This window comes from Phocoena sinus, chromosome 18, assembly GCF_008692025.1.
Source record: "Phocoena sinus isolate mPhoSin1 chromosome 18, mPhoSin1.pri, whole genome shotgun sequence".
Taxonomy (NCBI): Eukaryota; Metazoa; Chordata; class Mammalia; order Artiodactyla; family Phocoenidae; genus Phocoena; species Phocoena sinus.
In genome coordinates, this window is record NC_045780.1 from 65,621,221 (window position 1) to 65,641,989 (window position 20,769).

General features: G+C 39.3%; 1 protein-coding gene across 4 annotated transcripts in view; it reads left to right on the forward strand.

The window, feature by feature from the left end:
• DNAJC3 (DnaJ heat shock protein family (Hsp40) member C3) overlaps nt 1–20,769 on the forward strand; it is a 115,504-nt gene that overhangs the window by 69,131 nt on the left and 25,604 nt on the right. For 3 of the 4 annotated variants that reach the window (XM_032611154.1, XM_032611151.1, XM_032611153.1), the window contains 5 exons: nt 8,568–8,720; nt 10,602–10,783; nt 11,223–11,342; nt 16,524–16,629; nt 16,714–16,834. In XM_032611154.1, coding sequence (XP_032467045.1) covers nt 8,568–8,720; nt 10,602–10,783; nt 11,223–11,342; nt 16,524–16,629; nt 16,714–16,834 — 682 coding nt within the window. Of the gene's footprint in view, nt 1–1,118; nt 1,221–2,253; nt 2,407–8,567; nt 8,721–10,601; nt 10,784–11,222; nt 11,343–16,523; nt 16,630–16,713; nt 16,835–20,769 lie in introns of all 4 variants that reach the window. The other variant, XM_032611150.1, reaches the window with a different exon arrangement.

Consider the following 20,769-nt stretch of genomic DNA (forward strand, 5'->3'; position numbering starts at 1 on the left):
CTGTTAACCTTACGGGGATTCCCGTGTATGATAATTGTTGCTTTTCCGTTGCTGCTTTTAATATTTTTTTTTGTGTTTAATTTTTGATAGTTTGATTAATATGTGTCTTGGCATGTTTCTCCTTGGATTTATCCTGTATGGGACTCTCTGCGCTTCCTGGACTTGATTGACTATTTCCTTACCCATGTTACGGAAGTTTTCAACTATAATCTCTTCACATGTTTTCTGAGTCCCTTTTTTTTTCCCCTTCTTCTTCTGGGACCCCTGTAATTCGAATGTTGGTGTGTTTCTGTTGTCCCAGAGGTCTCTGAGTCTGTCCTCAATTCTTTTCATTCTTTTTTCTTTATTCTGCTCTGTGGTAGTTAATTCCACTATTTTATCTTCCAGGTCACTCATCCATTCTTCAGCCTCAGTTATTCTGTTGATTCCTTCTAGAGAATTTTTAGTTTCATTTATTGTGTTGTTCTTTATTGTTTGTTTGATCTTTAGTTCTTCTAGGTCCTTGTTAAACATTTCTTGTATTTTCTCCTTTCTATTTCCAAGATTTTGAATTATCTTTACTGTCATTACTCTGAATTCTTTTTCAGGTAGACTGCCTATTTCCTCTTCATTTGTTTGGTCTGGTGGGTTTTTACCTTGTTCCTTCATCTGCTGTGTATTTCTCTGTCTGCTCATTTTGTTTAACTTAATGTGTTTGGGGTTTCCTTTTTGCAGGCTGCAGGTTTGTAGTTCCTGTTGTTTTTGGTGTTTGCTCCCAGTGGGTAAGGTTGGTTCAGTGGGTTGTGTAGGCTTTCTGGTGGAAGAGAGTGGTGCCTGTGTTCTTGTGGATGAGGCTGGATCTTGTCTTTCTGGTGAGCAGGACCATGTCCAGTGGTGTGTTTTGGGGTGTCTGTGAACTTACGATTTTAGGCAGCCTCTCTGTTAATGGTTGGCTTGTGTTCCTGTCTTGCTAGTTGTTCGGCATAGGGTGTCCAGCACTGGAGCTTGCTGGTCGTTGAGTGGAGCTGGGTTTTAGCGTTGAGACGGAGATCTCTGGGAGAGCTTTCGCCATTTGGTGTTATGTGGGGTTGGGAGGTCTCTTGGGGACCAGTGTCTTGAACTCAGCTCTCCCACCTCAGAGGTTCACGCCTGACACCTGGCCGGAGCACCAAGACCCTGTCAGCCACACGGCTCAGAAGAAAAGGGAGAAAAAAGAAGAAAGGAAGAAAGAAAAAATAAAGGTATTAAAATAGAAAAAAATTAATAAAAATGAAAACATAAAAATGTAATTAAAAAAAGGAGAAAGAAGTGACCAACAAAACCAAAAAACAAATCTACCAAAGATAACAAGTGCTAAAAATTATACTGAAAAAAACCCAGACAACAACAACTAAAAACGGACAGTCAGAACTCTATGACAAATGGCAAAAGCAAAGCTATACAGAGGAAATCACACAAAGAAGCATACCCATACACACTCACAAAAAGAGAAAAAGGGGAAAAAAAAGTATATTAAAAAAAAGGAAGAGAGCAACCAAATCAATAAACGTATCTACCAATGATAATAAGCTCTAAATACTAAATAAGATAAACATAAAACCAGAAACCAAATAGATGCAGAAAGCAAACCCCAAGTGTACAGGTGCTCCCAAAGTCCACCGCCTCAATTTTGGGATGATTTGTTGTTCATTCAGGTATTCCACAGGTGCAGGGTACGTCAAGTTGATTGTGGAGATGTAATCCACTGCTCCTGAGGCTCCATGGAGAAATTTCCCTTTCTCTTCTTTGTTGACACAGCTCCTGGGGTTCAGCTCTCTGTTTGGCCCTGCCTCTGCGTGTAGATCGTCTGAGGGTGTTTGTTCCCCACCCAGACAGGATGGGGTTAAAATAGTGATCGATTAGGGGGCTCTGGCTCACTCAGGCCAAGTGGGGCAGGGAGGGATACGGAATGCGGGGCGAGCCTGCAGCAACAGAGGCCAGAGTGACGTTGCACCAGCCTGAGCTGCACCATGTGTTCTCCCGGGGAAGTTGTCCCTGGATCATGGGACCCTGGCAGTGGCGGGCCGCACAGGCTACCGAGACGGGAGGTGTGGATAGTGACCTGTGCTTCACACAGGCTTCTTGGTGGCGGCAGCAGCAGCCTTAGCATTTCATGCCTGTCTCTGGGGTCCGTGCTGATAGCCACAGCTCGCGCCCGTCTCTGGTGCTTGTTTAGGTGGTGCTCTGAATCCGCTCTCCTTGTGCACCCTGAAACAATGGTCTCTTGCCTCTTAGGCAGGTCCAGACTTTTTCCCGGACTCCCTCCCGGCTAGCTGTGGCACACTAGCCCCCTTCAGGCTGTGTTCATGCAGCCACCCCCAGTCCTCTCTCTGGGATCTGACCTCTGAAGCCCGAGCCTCAGCTCCCAGCCCCCGCCCGCCCCGGCAGGTGAGCAGACAAGCCTCTCAGGCTAGTGAGTGCTGGTTGGCACCAATCCTCTGTGCGGGAATCTCTCTGCTTTGCCCTCTGCACCCCTGTTGCTGTGCTCTCCTCCGTGGCTCCGAAGCTTCCCCCCGCCCTCCTCCCGTCTCCGCCACTGAAGGGGCTTCCTAGTGTGTGGAAACTTCCTCCACAGCTCCTTCCCAGAGGTGCAGGTCTTGTTCCTATTCTTTTGTCTCTGTTTTTTCATTTTTCTTTTGCCCTACCCAGGTACGTGGGGAGTTTCTTGCCTTTTGGGAAGTCTGAGGTCTTCTGCCAGTGTTCAGTAGGTGTTCTGTAGGAGTTGTTCCACATGTAGGTATAGTTTTGATGTATTTGTGGGGAGGAAGGTGATCTCCACATCTTACTCCTCCGCCATATTGAAGGTGTCCCCTAGTTACCTGTTTTATACACAGTATCAATAGTGTATATATGTCAATCCCAATTTGCCAATTCACCCCCCGCTTCCCCCTTGGTATCCATACATTTGTTCTCTATATCTTTGTCTCTATTTTTGCTTTGTAAATAAGATGGTCTGTACCAATTATTTCAGATTCCACATATATGCATTAATATATGATATTCATTTTTCTCTTTTTGACTTACTTCACTCTGTAAGACAGTCTCTAGGTCCTTCCACGTCTCTACAAATGACCCAATTTCAGTCCTTTTAATGGCTGAGTAACATTCGTGTGTGTGTGTGTGTGTGTGTGTGTGTGTATCTCCACACCACATCTTTATTATCTATTCATCTGCTGAGGGACATTTAGGTTGCTTCCATTTCTTGGCTATTATAAATAGTGCTGCTATGGATATTTGGATGCATGTATATCTTTTCGAGTAGAGTTTTCTCTGGGTATATGCCCAGGAGTGGGATTGCAGGATCATGTGATAACTCTGTTTTTAGTTTTTTAAGGAACCTCCGTACTGTTCTTCATAGTGGGCTGCACCAGTTTGCATCCCCACCAACTTTGTAGGAGGATTCCTTTTTCTCCACACCCTCTCCAGCATTTATTATTTGTAGGCTTCTTAATGTTGACCATTCTGACTGGTGTGAAGTGATACCTTATTGTAGTTTTGGTTTGCATTTCTTTAATAATTAGTGATGTTGAGCATCCTTTCATGTGCCTGTTGAGCATCTGTATGTCTTCTTTGGAGAAATGTCTGTCTAGGTCTTCAGCCCATTTTTCATTGGGTTTGGTTTTTTTGATATTAAGCTATATGAACTGTTTGTGTATTTTAGAAATTAATACCTTGTCTGTAGCATCATTTGCAAAAATTTTCCTCCAGGCCGCTGGTTGTCTTTTCATTTTGTTTGTGGTTTCCTTTGCTGTGCAAAAGCTTTTAAGTTTAATTGAGTTCCTTTTTTTTCCTATTTATTTATTTATTTTTGGTACGTGGGCCTCTCAGTGTTGTGGCCTCTCCCATTGCCGAGCACAGGCTCCAGACGTGCAGGCTCAGCGGCCGTGGCTTATGGGCCCAGCCGCTCCACGGCATGTGGAATCTTCCCAGACCAGGGCACGAACCCATGTCCCCTGCATCGGCAGGCAGACCCTCAACCGCTGCGCCACCAGGGAAGCCCCTAATTGAGTTCCTTTTGTTTATTTTTGTTTTTATTACCATTACTCTGGGAGATGGATCCAAGAAGTATTGCTGGAATTTATGTCAAGGAGTGTTTTGCCTCCATTTTCCTCCAGGAGTTTTATAGTACCCGGTCTCACATTTAGGTCTTTAATCCATTTTGAGTTTATTTTTGTATTTAGTGTTAGGGAATGTTCTAATTTCAGTCTTTTACATGTAGCTGTCCAGTTTTCCCAGCACCACTTATTGAAGAGGCTGTCTTTTCTCCATTGTATATTCTTGCCCCCTTGTTGTAGATGAATTGACCATAAGTGCATGCATGGGTTTATTTCTGGGCTTTCTATCTTGTTCCATTGATCTACATTTCGGTTTTTTGTGCCAGTACCACACTGTTTTAATTACTGTAGTTTTTTAATATAGTCTGAAGTTAGGGCATGTGATTCCTCCAGCTCCGTTCTCTCTCAAGATTGTTTTGGTTATTCGAGGTTTTTTGTGTTTCTATACAAATTTAAAAAATTTTTGTTCTAGTTCTGTGAAAAATGCCATTGGTAATTTGATAGGGGTTGCACTGAATCTGTAGATTGCCTTGGGTTCTATGGTTGTTTTAACCATGTTAATTCTTCCAATCCAAGAACATGGTGTATATTTCCATCTATGTCGTCTTCAGTTTCTTTCATTAACATCTTAGAGTTCTCAGAGTACAGGTCTGTTGCCTCTTTAGGTAGGGTTATTCCTAGATATTTTATTCTTTCTGATGCGATAGTTAATGGGATTGTTTCCTTAATTTCTGTTTCTGATATTTCATTGCTAGTATATAGAAATTCAACAGATTTATTTATATTAACTTGTATCCAGTAACTTTACCAAATTCATTGATGAGCTCTAGTAGTTTTCTGGTAGCATCTGTAGGATTTTCTATGTATAGCCTCATGTTGTCTGCAAACAGTGACAGTTTTACTTCTTCTTTTCCATTTTGGATTCCTTCTATTTGTTTTTCTTCTCTGATTGCTGTGGCTAGGACTTGAATAAAAGTGGTGAGAGTGGACATCCTTGTCTTGTTCCTGATCTGAGAGGAAACGCTTTCAGCTTTTCACCATTGTGTGTGATGTTGACTGGGTTTGTCATGTGTGACCTTTATATGTTGAGGTATGTTCCCTCTATGCCCACTTTCTGAAGAGTTTTTTTAATCACAAGTGGATGTTGAATTTTATCAAAAGTCTTTTCTGTATCTATTGAGATGATCATATAGTTTTTATTCTTGTCAATGTGGTATACTGTGTTGATTTGCAGATGTTGAAAACTCCTTGCATCCCTGGAATAAACCCCACTTGATCATGGTGTATGAGCCTTTCAGTGTGTTGCTGGAATCAGTTTGCTAGCATTTTGTGGACAATTTTTGCATCTATGTTCATTATTATGATTTTTTCTCCAAAAGATAGTGACTGTGGTTAATAAATAAAGTACTGTTACAGATAGAGGTTTGGCTGAAAGAGTCAGAACTGTAAAGCACCAAAGAAAAGAAGGGATATCAAGAAACATGACAAAAGGAGGGAGGGAAATATCAGTAGGGTTCACTCTCCACGGGTAAGTATCCCAGAACATGAGAGGGCAGTTGGGAGGAGTCAGCAACCTTGGGATAAGAGTGAAAAGCTTCATCTCACTTAACCCTCTTTGAAACTCTCCTGAGTTATATGCCCTTAGTTTGTTCCTCAGACTCCTTTCTTACCTCCCTGGAAGAATCTCCCCCTCTTCTCCTTTTCCCTCCCAACCCCAAAGAAGCCCAGATGACCAGAGCTCACTCCTTCTTTCCCATTCCCATTATTTGACCATGGAGTGAGGCTGAGCCCTCCATTCTCACCCTCGAGGTTTAGGGCCTTCCCCTCCCTCACCTTCCTACAAGAAAGATTGTGTTGAAGAGAATAGACTGTAAAAGTTTGGGAGAGAAAAGATGCAAATTCCATCCAGAAGAGGCAGTCTCTAATACATTCTGTCCAAAAGGGGGCAGTAGTGTACATATAGGAAACAACTTACCAATATATATGCCCCCCTCTATGTCCACTGCAGCATTATTTACAATAGCCAAGATATGGAAACAACCTAAGTGTCCATTGATGGATGAACAAATTAAGAAGATGTAGGGGCTTCCCTGGTGGCGCAGTGGTTGAGAGTTCGCCTGCCGATGCAGGGGACACGGGTTTGTGCCCCGGTCTGGGAAGATCCCACATGCCATGGAGCGGCTAGGCCCATGAGCCATGGCCACTGAGCCTGCGTGTCCGGAGCCTGTGCTCCACAACGGGAGGGGCCACAACAGTGAGAGGCCTGTGTACTGCAAAAAAATAAAAAATAAATAAGATGTAGTATGTATATGCAGTGGAATACTATTCAGCTATAAAAAAAGAAATCCTTCCATTTGTGACAATATGGATGGATCTTGAGTGTATTAGGCTAAGTAAAATAAATCAGATGGAGAAAGACAAATACTGTATGATTTCACTCATGTGGAATCTAAAAAGACAAATGAACAAACAAAATGAAATTTATTCATAGTTGCAGAGAATAGATTAGTGGTTACTGGAGGGGATGGGGGTTGGGAGTTGGGTATAATGGGTGGAGGGGGTCAGCTGTATAATGATGAATGGTAACTAGACTTGTGGGAGTGATCACTTTGTAGTGTATACAGATGTTGAATTATAATGCTGGATACCTGACACATCATCATCATCATCATCATCATCATCATTGTGGAAACAAGTCATCACTAAACATCTACTTTTACCCAGAGCAAAGTGACAGCACATATACACTTATACTCCTTCCAGCGTGGTTTATTAAAAATACTCAAGACTACCCCGAGGATGCTAAAACAAAGACAGGTATTCCATAGCCCAAAGTAGCTTCCTTCAACTTGTAAATTCAGTCATGCAGGGAAAATCCTCCTCCATAGTGAGCTAAGGTTGCCATTTCCCAGTTACCTATGAATGCTTGGAGTCCTAGCCATTCCTTCAAAAGCCAAAGATTAAACAAACAGAAAAGAATACCTAAAATATCCAAAAAACAAAATGGAGAAATGCAGTTCCTTCACCAAGAACTAATATTCCTAAGTTTTCTCATTCGGAGTATTCTCTTCTACCAGGTAGCTACTGGGGGTGTTTTTAAAACATGAGTCCACTGAAGGGGAAGCAGTGTGATTGGTCAACCGAAGGGGAGGTATTTCTAGAAATAACCTACTGGTGTCTGTACTTCACCCAAAACGGGAGCCCATTAACTACAATTCCCATCTTAGTAGGAATATTAGATTTCAGGAATTATCACATAGAAACTAATCTTAAAGAAAAATCTTTCCAAAAAATCAGTAGCTTTTTATTTATTTATTTATTTTATTTATTTATTTTTTTTTGCGGTACGCAGACCTCTCACTGTTGTGGCCTCTCCCGTTGCAGAGCACAGGCTCTGGACGCGCAGGCCCATCGGCCATGGCTCACGGGCCTAGCCGCTCCGCGGCATGTGAGATCTTCCCGGACCGGGGCACGAACCCGTGTCCCCTGCATTGGCAGGCGGAGTCTCAACCACTGTGCCACCAGGGAAGCCCATAATCAGTAGCTTTTTAATGTAGGCACCTAATTTTTCTGTGCCGTTAGGCTTAAGATTTTTCCATCTGGAGGAAGAAATTGTTAAGAGTTGACTGTGCATATGAGGCCAACCTGGGGGCAGGAATGAAGTGTAAGCAGACGCAAGGGATTTTATTGAGGTGGCAGAAATGGTCTAAAACTGTGATAATGGTTGCATACTTTGTAAGTTTATTAAAAATCATGAAATTGCACAGTCAAAATGAGTGAATTTTATGGTATATAAAGTATACCTTGATAAAGATGTTTAATAAAAGAGTCAATGTGTGAACCTCCTAAAATCATGTCATAAGCCTTTTAAATAAGATATTACTCTCTTATTTTTCCCTGTAAAGTCTTCCTTTCTTATTATACCTCAAACCCTCTGGTATCAAATCTTTTTTATCTTATAACCTCTAAAAAACTGCCCTCTCCTTCAGTTTCCCTATGCTCTTCATTATTGTGATAAAATTATTTTATACTTAAAAATAAATACTTAAGAAATATAATTAGAAGGCAAAACACATAAAACTCAGGTTTTTCTGCAGAGCTATATGTAAGAAAGTGAGAAAGGTGCTTTCCTTCATTCTTCTCTACCTTTTCACATTCCTAAATATATTTGCTTCCTGGGAAGTTTTGGCGACCCAACTGTTTTGACTCTAGCTCCACTGCTTGCTCTCGTGCACCATATTGGTGGGAATAAGGATGCCTTTGCTGCTGCTTCCCACAGTGATCAGCACCAGGGGACGAGTCATTGGAGAAGCCAGTTGTGCCAGTGTCTCCTTACCCCTTTCCCCCGATGAACTTGAGTGTTTGGAAGGGTCAGATCATTGTATATTATTGTATTGTACTTTACTTGTATATTGTAATATACTTTCATTGTATATTATGGTTGTTACACTCAAGAGATTGAAAACCCTGTTTAATTTCTTATTATTGTTATAGCTCAAATCAAATCCAAGTGAAAATGAAGAAAAAGAAGCCCAGTCCCAACTTACCAAATCTGATGAAATGCAGCATTTGCGTTCACAAGCACTTGATGCTTTTGAAAGCTCAGATTATATTGCTGCTATAACCTTCCTTGATAAGGTTTTAGAGGTAAGTTTTTTTTTGCTCTTGCAGCTGACATGCCTAACACTTACTGCTTTTTACTATAAGGTATGTGTATATACTTTGACATGTTATATACCACAAAAAACCTAGATAGCATAAAATCAGATTGACCCTGGGGTTTTCAGCTCCTAATTGAAAGATGGTGTTTATACAGAGCAAAATTTTGGACTGAAATTTTCAGTAAATATACTGAAGGTGCTATGGAGTGGGAGTTGCATATTTTTGTACATTGCCTGCTTTGCTGTTTTCTGTTTGATTTTGCATTTGGGGGGGCAGGTTAAGAAAACTCTAGGGGTTAGTTAATGGGGTAAAAGATGAAAGAGTTGGTTGAAGAAAAAGGAAAAATGATGTTTGGGAGGAAAGATGAGTGTTTAGAGTGAGAAGTTTCTAGGGAAGAAGGCAGATGAAGAGTTGATAGGATCCAGAAGGTTCTAGATAGGGAAATCTAAGTCTGCCTCAGCAAGGACTTAATGACAAAGGATGTAATGGTTTCAGAAGGAAGTCTAAAATAATATTCAAATGGAAGCAGTCATAATTCATATTTATTTATCATTTTCATAGCACTTTGTGTAGTCTAATCTTGGCAATAAACTCGATGTATGTAGAATGGCCACTTTTTGATAGTTTCATAGAGGAAATTGTGTGATGTCTAGTGGAATTCGTGGTTTACTAAATTATTTTGTTAATGCTTTATCAAGGAAATATAAATTTATGATTTTCACCTTCCAGTAATGAGACTATCCATCTTGACCTAGCTTGTTGTATTTAGTTTATATACAATGTTGATTCTGATATCTTACTCTGTGAAAAGTTGACATGACTTTAATACAGCTCTAAGAAATACATAAAGACACTTACACAGGTCTTATTGGTGAGCATTTGGGTTTACATTTTGAAGAATACTAATGGTGTACTAAACATTGTCAACTTTTTGATAAAATAGAAACAGTGAAGCTTCAGCCTTCTCACATTGTTTTTCTCTTTATTTTTGTGATATGCGGATTTAATTTCAAAGAGGTAACATTTTGTAAAAGATCATTTAATATAGTTACTGGTAGAATAAAAATATTTTGTGAATTTAGAGCCTAGATTTTATTTTTTGAGACTAGAAATTAGAATTGTTAACTACAAAAATCCAGTTAGAAAATATTCTCTTCAAAATCAAATACAGTAGGGCTTCCCTGGTGGCACAGTGGTTAAGAATCCATCTGCCAATGCAGGGGACACGGGTTCGAGCCCTGGTCTGGGAAGATCCCACATGCTGCAGAGCAGCTGAGCCCGTGTGCAACTGCTGAGCCTGCGCTCTAGAGCCCGCGTATCACAACTACTGAAGCCCACGTGCTTAGAGCCCTTGCTTCGCAATAGGAGAGGAGAGGCCACCGCAATGAGAAGCCCGCACAACGCAGCAAAGAGTGGTCCCACTCGCTGCAACTGGAGAAAAGCCCATGTACAGCAACGAAGACCCAACATGGCCAAAAATAAAAAATTAAATAAAATAAATAAATGTGTATAAAAAAATCAAATATACTTCACTGGGAACCACCTTCTAATAGTAAATACCATGTTTTCGTATTTTCAGTGTTTTAGAATTATATAACTGAAGGGTAGAAAAAGGGCCTTGTTAGTACATATATCCCTTACCCCATTGGAATTTATTTAAGACATCTTTGGAGAAATTATTTTGTCACATCTCATTATTTTTGTCACATCTAAATTGTATTAGACTTTTTAATATTACTTACAATATAGGAGTCATCATGTTAATTGAGGATGTTTTATGTTGATAAATATGTAGATAAAATATATCAGGTGCAAGTATGAATGTGCATAATTTACTGTTTAAGTCTAGTTCTTTTGTTTCTCAAGGTTTGTGTTTGGGATGCAGAATTACGGGAACTTCGAGCTGAATGTTTTATAAAAGAAGGGGAACCTAGGAAAGCGATAAATGACTTAAAAGCTGCATCAAAATTGAAGAATGATAATACTGAGGCATTTTATAAAATCAGCACACTGTACTATGAGCTAGGAGACCATGAACTGTCTCTCAGGTCAGTTCTAGTAACATACACATCTCCTCATCTTTTTATTGTTTGCAGTAAGAGAATACTCCCATTTTCTTTGTAACTTTAATAAAATTATGGTTAAGGCTTTTTTATATATCTATAATTTTGTGTTATCTCTTAAGTTATTCTGCTTCCACATTAGTTCTTTTCATACTTCATGAAATAATAAATAGGAGGGTATTACATTTGCAGAAGCAAAATAGTGTTTGTTATATATCTCTACTTAAGTCATTTGAACTAGAATTAATAAATGTGTGTGCATAATACAATGTCGTAGATAACAGTGTATGATAAATTATTGTCAGTATATTTTAATTGTTACAGGCAAAAAATACCTTTTATTGTGATTTCTATATTTAGTATGAAAAACCATTTATTGATTATTTTTACTTGGAGTATTTTCCTTCTTTTAATCCATGAACAGTGAAGTTCGTGAATGTCTTAAACTCGACCAGGATCATAAAAGGTGTTTTGCACACTATAAACAAGTCAAGAAACTTAATAAGCTGATTAAGTCAGCTGAAGAGCTCATCAAAGAAGGCAGGTAAGACTATGCTTGTGTAGAGGATCTTACCTTCCCTCATATGTCTGGCTGTGGCCACAAAAGAACAACTGAGCTGCTTGCTCTTACTTCTTGCCGTTGAGGGTGCAGTATCTTAGATGGCATTGAGCCTTAGCAAAACTACAATTGTACACTTTTTGAATAAGGCAGAATATAAATAATGGTAACTACATAGTATTCTTTTTTAAATTTGTTTATTTACAATTTGTTTATTTGTTTATTTTCAGCTGTGTTGGGTCTTCGTTGATGCGTGTGGGCTTTCTCTAGTTGCAGCCAGCGAGGTTGTTGTGGTGCGCGGGCTTCTCATTGCAGTGGCTTCTTTTGTTGCAGAGCACAGGCTCTAGGTGCGCAGCCTCAGTAGTTGTGGCACGCGGGCTTAGTTGCTCCGCGGCATGTGGGATCTTCCAGAACCAGGGCTCAAACCCGTGTCCCCTGCACTGGCAGACGGATTCTTACCACTCTGCCACCAGGGAAGTCCCTGCATAATATTCTTACCAGCAGATTTATTTTATATTTCACCAACTATTTACTGAATTTTTCCTGTATCAGGAACTGACTATGTACTGGGGGGTGCAGAAATGAATATGAATAGTAGTGTTTGGTCTTAAGACGCTGGTAGTGTAGTGTGGGAGACAGGCACATAAATTGATTATTAAAAGGTAATATACATCTAGAGCGATAGCGATGTATACAGAGTATGCAGACATTTCCTCTCAGTGCAGGATTCTGGGTTAACAGTTCTTTTGTTACAGCAGCTGAAAAATATTGTGCCATTTCTTTCTGGCTTCCATGGTTCCTGATGAGAAATCCATTGTCATTCTAATTGTTTTTTCCCTAAAGATAAGGAGTTATTTTCCTCTGACTGCTTTTCAGATTATTTCCTTGTCTTTAGTTTTCAGAAGTTTAATTATGATATATCTCAGCATGGATTTCTTTGTGTTTATCCTGTTTGGCGTATCCTTAGCTTCTAGAATATGTAGGTTTATGTCTCTTGTCAAATTTTGGGAAGTTTCCAGCCATTATTTCTGGGAATACTTTTTCAGCCCTGCCCTCTGTTTTCCTTCTTAGACTCTAATTAACATAAATGTTAGAGTTTTTGTTTTAGCCCTACAGTCCCTGAGGCTCTGTTTATTTTTCTTTTTCAGTTTGTTTTCTCTGTTGTTCAGATTTGGTAATTTCTATTGTTCCAATTCACTGATTCTTTTCTCTGTCCCCTACATTCTGCTCTTGAGCACATGTGGTGAGCAATTTATTTCAGTTTTTATACTTTTCAGTTCTAAAAATTCTATTTGGAATGTTCATATCTTTTATTTCTTTGCTGAGACTTTCCATTTCTTTGCTGAGGCATTCTATTTTTTCATTTGCTTTAAGCATGTTGGTTAATTGCTGCTTTTTTCATGGCTGCTTTAACATCTCTGTCCTCTTGGTGTTGGTTTGAGATCTTCCTATTTCTTGGTATGATGATTAGTTTGTTTGTTTTTTTGCGGTACACAGGCCTCTCACTGCTGTGGCCTCTCCTGTTGCGGAGCACAGGCTCCAGACGCGCAGGCTCAGCGGCCATGGCTCACGGGCCCAGCCGCTCCGTGGCATGTGGGATCTTCCTGGACCAGAGCACGAACCCGTGTCCCCTGCATCGGCAGGCGAACCCCCAACCACTGCGCCACCAGGGAAGCCCTGATGATTAGTTTTTAATTGAAACCTGGATATGTTCATTTTATAAGATACTGTATTTTATTTAAATCTTCTGTTTTGGGTGGCTTTTCCTGACATTGTTCCAGCAAAGTGAGCATGAGGGCCTGGGGGGTAGGCACAACCTCGTTAACTGCCAGATTGAGGTAGAGGTTTCCCACTTGGCCTTCATTGCTATTCGAGGTGTGGGATTGTCACTACTGCTTGGTGTGGGTAAGAGTTTTGGGGACTCAGTTCTGGCCATGGATGAAAGTTATGGCTCCCAACGTGGCATTCTCTGACACCACCTTGCTTGGTTGTGGACACACCTCATTACAGGCTCACCAGGGAAGAAGTCTAGGCTCTCCAGTTGACCTGCTGATATTGGTGGGGGTGGGACCATAATTTTCTTGTCTCCCCCTTTCTGAGTCTTTTCATATTAAAAAAAAGGACATATAATGTCCAGGATGTTTACACAGGTATCTAGCTAGAGGAATTGGGGAAGGTACATCTACTCCACCTTTCCAGAAGCTACCTTTTTTTTTTTTTTTTTTAAGTGAAGTGCATTATTTTCTAATTGAACTTTTAATTTCTAATTGTAGTTTCACACATAGTTTTAAGAAATAGAGCGAGGTCTTGCATACTCGGTATAATTTCCTACAATTGTACCATCTTGGAAATCTATAGAACAGTATCCCAACTAGGATTTTGACATTGATGTCTAGCTTTTGCCTTAAGTTTTGTATTTAAACCTATATTTTAATACAGTGGCATTTAAATTTGAAGATTGCAGCACTTTGGGAATAATGTGCCACAATGGCATGTAAATGTAGCTTGCGTTGGGTGGGCCAAAAAGTGCCTTCGGTTTTTTAACTAAAAATAAAAGACACATTTTTCATTTTCACCAAGAACATTATTGAACAACGTATTCACCCTTTTTTTCCACTACCTTCTGCCATTTTTCAGGCAACGTCATAATTCCATCTACCAAAACCTTTTTATCTTTTTGAGCAAAGAACTGTACCAGGTGCCTTTTATAGTCTTCCAGGGAATTGAAATTTTTTCTGTTAACAGAATTTTGTAAAGACCGGAATAAATGAAAATCTGAAGGTGCAATGTCTGGTGAATATGGTGGATGAATCAGAACTTCCCAGCCAAGCTATAACAGTTTTTGCTTGGTCATCAAAGAAACATATGCGGTCTTGTGTTATCCTGATGGAAGATTATGTGTTTTCTGTTGATTAATTCTGGATGCTTTTCGTGGAGTGCTGCTTTCAGTTGGTCTAATTGGGAGCAGTACCTGTTGGAATTAATCGTTTGGTTTTCCAGAAGGACTCGTAATAGAGGACTCCCTTCCAATTCCACCGTATACACAACATCATCTTCTTTGGATGAAGACCGGCCTTTGGTGTAGTTGGTGGTGGTGCATTTTGCTTGCCCCACTATCTCTTCCATTCCACATTACTGTACAGTATCCACTTTTCATCGCCCGTCACAACTTGTTTTAAAAATGGAACGTTTTCATTACGTTTCAGTTGAGAATTGCATGTGGAAATATGGTTAAGAAGGTTTTCTTCGCTTAACTTACGTGGAACCGAAACATCAAAGTGATTCACATAACCAAGCTGGCGCACACGATTTTCAACATTTGATTTGGATATTTTGAGTATGTTGGCTATCTCCCTCATGGTATAATGTTGACTGTTCTCAGTTTTTGTTTCTATCTGATCGCTGTCAACTTCAACTGGTCTACCCGACCGTGGAGCATCATCCAGTGAGAAATCTCCAGCATGAAACTTCGCAAACCACTTTTGATATGTTCAGTCGGCCATAGCACCTTCTCCATACACTGCACAAAACTTTTTGTGCATTTCAGTTGCATTTTTACCTTTCTTGAAATAATAAAGCATAATATGCTGAAAATGTTGCTTTTTTTCTTCCATCTTCAACATTAAAATGGCTACACAAAAATTCACCAGTTTTTTTTTTTGTTTTTTTTTTGTTTTTTTGTTTTTTTTGCAGTACGTGGGCCTCTCACTGTTGTGGCCTCTCACGTTGCGGAGCACAGGCTCCAGACGTGCAGGCTCATTGGCCATGGCTCACGGGGCCCAGCTGCTCCGCGGCATGTGGGATCTTCCTGGATCAGGGCACGAACCCGTATCCCCTGCATCGGCAGGCGGACTGTCAACCACTGCGCCACCAGGGAAGCCCACCAATTTTGATGTTTTTTTAAATGCACACTGATATGACAGCTGTCACATACAGTCTAACATAATTGTTTCAAATGAAGCTAAAGACAACTAAGTGCTGCGAGAGCCATCTTATGGAAAAAACTGAAGGAACCTTTTGGCCAACCCAACAGTTTGCCATTAATGAGGAAAGTAACAATGCATAACATGACTAGTACTTTCCACTGGTTTAAAAAAGTGCTGAAATAGCTTTTATTGTTCTTAGAAAGCTAGTAATGTTGGGAATTTAAGCAGGTTTCTTCTCCGCGGAGTGACTAAGCCTGTGCGCCACAACTACTGAGCTCGTGTGCCACAACTACTGAAGCCCATGCGCCTAGAGCCCATGCTCCTCAACAAGAGAAGCCACTGCAATGAGAAGCCCACGCACCGCAATGAAGAATAGCCCCCGCTCGCCACAGCTAGAGAAAAGTCCGCGTGCGGCAACGAAGACCCAATGCAGCCAAAAATAAATAAAAATTTTTTAAAAAGGTTACCTACTGTATGATTACATTTATATAGTATTCATGAAATAAAATTATAGAGATGGTAAACATGAGAAATTGCTGAGGGTTAGGGAGCAGGATGATGTGTAACTATAAAGGGATGGCATGAAGGAACCTTACAGAGGTGGAGTAGAGCTGTATCTTCATTGTGGTGATGGTTACACGAATCTACACATGTGATAAAACTATATAAAATACATATACTCACACACACACACATATACACACACAACTAAGTGAATAGAAAACTGTTGAAATCTCCAAAAAAAATAAAAAGCAGGTTTCTTCTGCAAGGAATTACAATGTACTTAGATTTGAATATTGATATTTGTTATATAAAATAACATGTAATGGGCGCTGTTATTTCATCAAAGTGTGTAGTAACTAAGAAAGAAAACCTGATCTCTGTTTTGCTGAAAGTATAAGCCTTGTATAGTCGGACTTTAACAACGTGTTTTCCTCAGTTTCAAAATCATGAGCACTTTTCTGTAGAGAATTCATCATTTGGTTTGATGGGTACTCACAGGTATGCTTTGATTTATCCAGATACATATTCTGTGGTCATGTGTGTTATCTCCCAACTCTTAATTGCAGAGACAACCTTCCTTGCTACTGTAGATTAATAAGGTAGAAGCAGTCTTTGAAGGGATGTGCTCATTCAGGTCAATTGATTAAGTAACATATAGTGAAGAGTAGAGGGTCGTTTCTTTAGCTCTGGAAATAGAATTTCATTTTTTACTTATCATGATTTGCTCATTTAACAGATACACAGATGCGACCAGCAAATATGAATCTGTCATGAAAACAGAGCCAAGTGTTTCTGAGTATACAATTCGTTCAAAAGAAAGGATTTGCCACTGCTTTTCGAAGGTAACTGTTGACTCACTCCCAGAATTGTAAAAACTTGACATTGTGGAAAACAACTATAAATTCTTTTCTCACACTTACTTTTAGGATGAGAAGCCTGTTGAAGCTATTCGAGTGTGTTCGGAAGTTTTACAGATGGAACCTGACAATGTGAACGCTCTGAAAGACCGAGCAGAGGCCTATTTAATAGAAGAGATGTACGATGAAGGTAAATCTTTAAGGAATTTGATTTGCGATACCTAAAAGTTGTTATATGTGCAATTAGCACCTGTTTAACATCCTTTTGTTTAGAACAAGTTTACCAGAGTACCTGAAAATGTTGGCAATTTTAGAAAAATGGCAGAGAACCTGAAAATTATTCTTTCTTGGTGGAACATGAAAACTATACCATATAAGGAAAGAGTTCTGCTGTTGACACCAGTACAGTGGAATATAAAAATAAAAATTTTAACTTTCTTTGTTGGAGACAAGTTAGAAAAGATATATAACAAGGTAGAAAATTTAAATTATAGATCTCATATCATCCAGAGGTAATCACTGCTTGTTTTGGATTTACACCTTTCAGACTTTATGCATATGTATGAGTGTGTATTTTATGCATACATATTCTATGCATGTATGCAGTATATATATTCTACCTACAGCAGACATACATGTGACATATATGCGTAAATATAAAATGATCCTCTGTGACCCCTAAGCTGTTTAGTAAATGTTAGGATACCTGCTTACCGAACTTTGTTCAAGTTGAAGTAGCAGAGAGAGAGATTCCTGCTAGATGTTGTAAAGACCTTGAATAAAGGCAGTGCCCTATTTTTGGAAGATAACTAAGGGAAATACAGTAATTGTATAGAATCCTTTCACATATATATATATTTTTCTTTCATATATTTTGTTTTGTGATCTTTTTCATGTGACATTATGCTATAAACATTTAAATGAGGTGATTTTGAAAAGAAGTGAGTCTTAGAGCCCTTAATGAAAAGTTTTTGTTTCAAATCAAGTAAAGCATTTTCTTTTATTTATTTATTTTAACATCTTTATTGGAGTATAATTGCTTTATAATGGTGTGTTAGTTTCTGCTTTATAACAAAGTGAATCAGCTATACATATACATATATCCCCATATCTCCTTCCTCTTGCGTCTCCCTCCCACCCTCCCTATCCCACCCCTCGAGGTGGTCACAAAGCACCGAGCTGATCTCAATGTGCTATGCAGCTGCTTCCCACTAGCTATCTATTTTACATTTGGTAGTGTATATATGTCCACACCACTCTCTCACTTCATCCCAGCTTACCCTTCTCCCTCCCCGTGTCCTCAAGTCCATTCTCTGTGTCTTTATTCCTGTCATGCCCCTAGGTTCTTCAGAACCATTTTGGTTTTTTTTTAGATTTCCATATATATGTGTTAGCATATGGTATTTTTTTTTCTCTTTCTGACTTACTTCACTCTGTATGACAGACACTAGGTCCATCCACCTCACTACAAATAACTCAATTTCGTATCTTTCTATGGCTGAGTAATATTCCATTGTATATATGTGCCACATCTTCTTTATCCATTCATCTGTCGATGGACACTTAGGTTGCTTCCAAGTCCTGGCTATTGTAAACAGTGCTGTAATGAACATTGTGGTACATGACTCTTTGAATTATGGTTTACTCAGGGTATATGCCCAGTGGTAGGATTGCTGGGTTGCATGGTAGTTCTATTATTAGTTTTTTTAAGGAACCTCCATACTGTTCTCCATAGTGGCTGTATTAATTTACATTCCCACCAGCAGTGTAAGAGGATTTCCTTTTCTCCACACCCTCTCCAGCATGTATTGTTTATCGATTTTTTGATGGGCATTCTGACTGGTGTGAGGTGATACCTCACTGTAGTTTTGATTTTCATTTCTCTAATTATTAGTGATGTTGAGCATCATTTCATGTGTTTGTTGGATATCTGTATATCTTCTTTGGAGAAATGTCTATTTAGGTCTTGTGCCCATTTTTGGATTGGGTTGTTTGTTTTTTTTGATATGGAGCTGCACGAGCTGCTTATAAATTTTGGAGATTAATCCTCTGTCAGTTGCTTGATTTGCAAATATTTCCTGCCATTCTGAGGGCTGCCTTGCATCCCATTTATGGTTTCCTTTGCTGTGCAAAACCTTTTAAGTTTCATTAGGTTCCATTTGTCTATTTTTGGTTTTTTTCCATTTTTCTAGGAGGTGGGTCAAAAAGGATCTTGCTGTGATTTATGTCATAGAGTGTTCTGCCTATGTTTTCCTCTAAGAGTTTTATAGTGTCTGGCCTTACATTTAGGTCTTTAATCCATTTTGAGTTTATTTTTGTGTATGGTGTGAGGGAATGTTCTAATTTCATTCTTTTACATGTAGCTGTCCAGTTTGCCCAGCACCACTTATTGAAGAGGCTATCTTTTCTCCATTGTATATTCTTGCCTCCTTTATTAAAGATAAGGTGACCATATGTTCGTGGGTTTATCTCTGGGCTTTCTGTCCTATTCCATTGATCCTTATTTCTGTTTATGTGCCAGTACCATACTGTCTTGATTACTGTAGCTTTGCAGTATAGTCTGCAGTCCGGGAGCCTGATTCCTCCAGCTCCATTTTTTCCTCAAGATTGCTTTGGCTATTCGTGGTCTTTTGTGTTTCCATACAAATTGTGCAATTTTTTGTTCTAGTTCTGTGAAAAATGCCATTGGTAGTTTGATAGGGATTGCATTGAATCTATAGATTACTTTGGGTAGTATAGTCATTTTCAGAATGTTGATCCTTCCAGTCCGAGAACATGGTATATCTCTCCATCTGTTTGTATCCTCTTTGATTTCTTTCATCAGTGTCTTTTAATTTTCTGAATACAGGTCTTTTGTCTCCTTAGGTAGCTGTATTCCTAGGTATTTTATTCTTTTCGTTGCAGTGGTAAATGGGAGTGTTTCCTTAATTTCTCTTTCAGATTTTTTATCATTAGTGTATAGGAATGCAAGAGATTTCTGGGCATTAATTTTGTATCCTGCGACTTTACCAAATTCATTGATTGGCTCTAGTAGTTTTCTGGTAGCATCTTTAGGATTCTCTATGTATAGTATCATGTCATCTGCAAACAGTGACAGCTTTACATCTTCTGTTCTGATTAGGATTCCTTTTATTTCTTTTTCTTCTCAGATTGCTGTGGCTAAAACTTCCAAAACTATGTTGAATAATAGTGGTGAGACTGGACAACCTTGTCTGGTTCCTGATCTTACAGGAAATGGTTTCAGTTTTTCACCATTGAGAACAATGTTGGCTGTGGGCTTGTCATATATGGCCTTTATTATGTTGAGGTAAATTCCCTCTATGCCTACTTTCTGGAGGGTTTTTATCATAAATGGGTGTTGAATTTTGCCAAGAGCTTTTTCTGCATCTATTGAGATGATGATACGGTTTTTCTACTTCAATTTGTTAATGTGTACACATTGATTGATTTGCATATATTGAAGAATCCTTTCACTCCTGGGATAAACCCCACTTGATCATGGTGTGTGAGCCTTTTTGTGTGCTGCTGAATTCCGTTTGCTAGTATTTTGTTGAGGATTTCTGCATCTATGTTCATCAGTGATATTGGCCTGTAGTTTTCTTTCTTTGTGACATCTTTGTCTGGTTTTGATATCAGGGTGATGGTGGCCTCGTAGAATGAGTTTGGGAGTGTTCCTCCCTCTGCTATATTTTGGAGGAGTTTGAGAAGGACAGGTGTTAGCTCTTCTCTAAATGTTTGATAGAATTCGCCTGTGAAGCCATCTTGTCCTGGGCTTTTGTTTGTTGGACGATTTTTAATCAGTTTTAATTTCAGTGCTTGTGATTTGTCTGTTTATATTTTCTGTTTTTCCTGGTTCCGTCTTGGAAGGTTGTGCTTTTCTAAGAATTTGTCCATTCCTTCCAGGTTGTACATTTTATTGGCATATAGTTGCTTGTATTAAACTCTCATGATCCTTTGTATTTCTGCGGTGTCAGTTGTTACTTCTCCTTTTTTATTTCTAATTTTAGTGATTTGAGTCTTCTCCCTTTTTTTCTTGGTGAGTCTGGCTAATGGTTTATCAATTTTGTTTATCTGCTCAAAGAATCAGCTTTTAGTTTTATTGATCTTTGCTATTGTTTTCTTCAT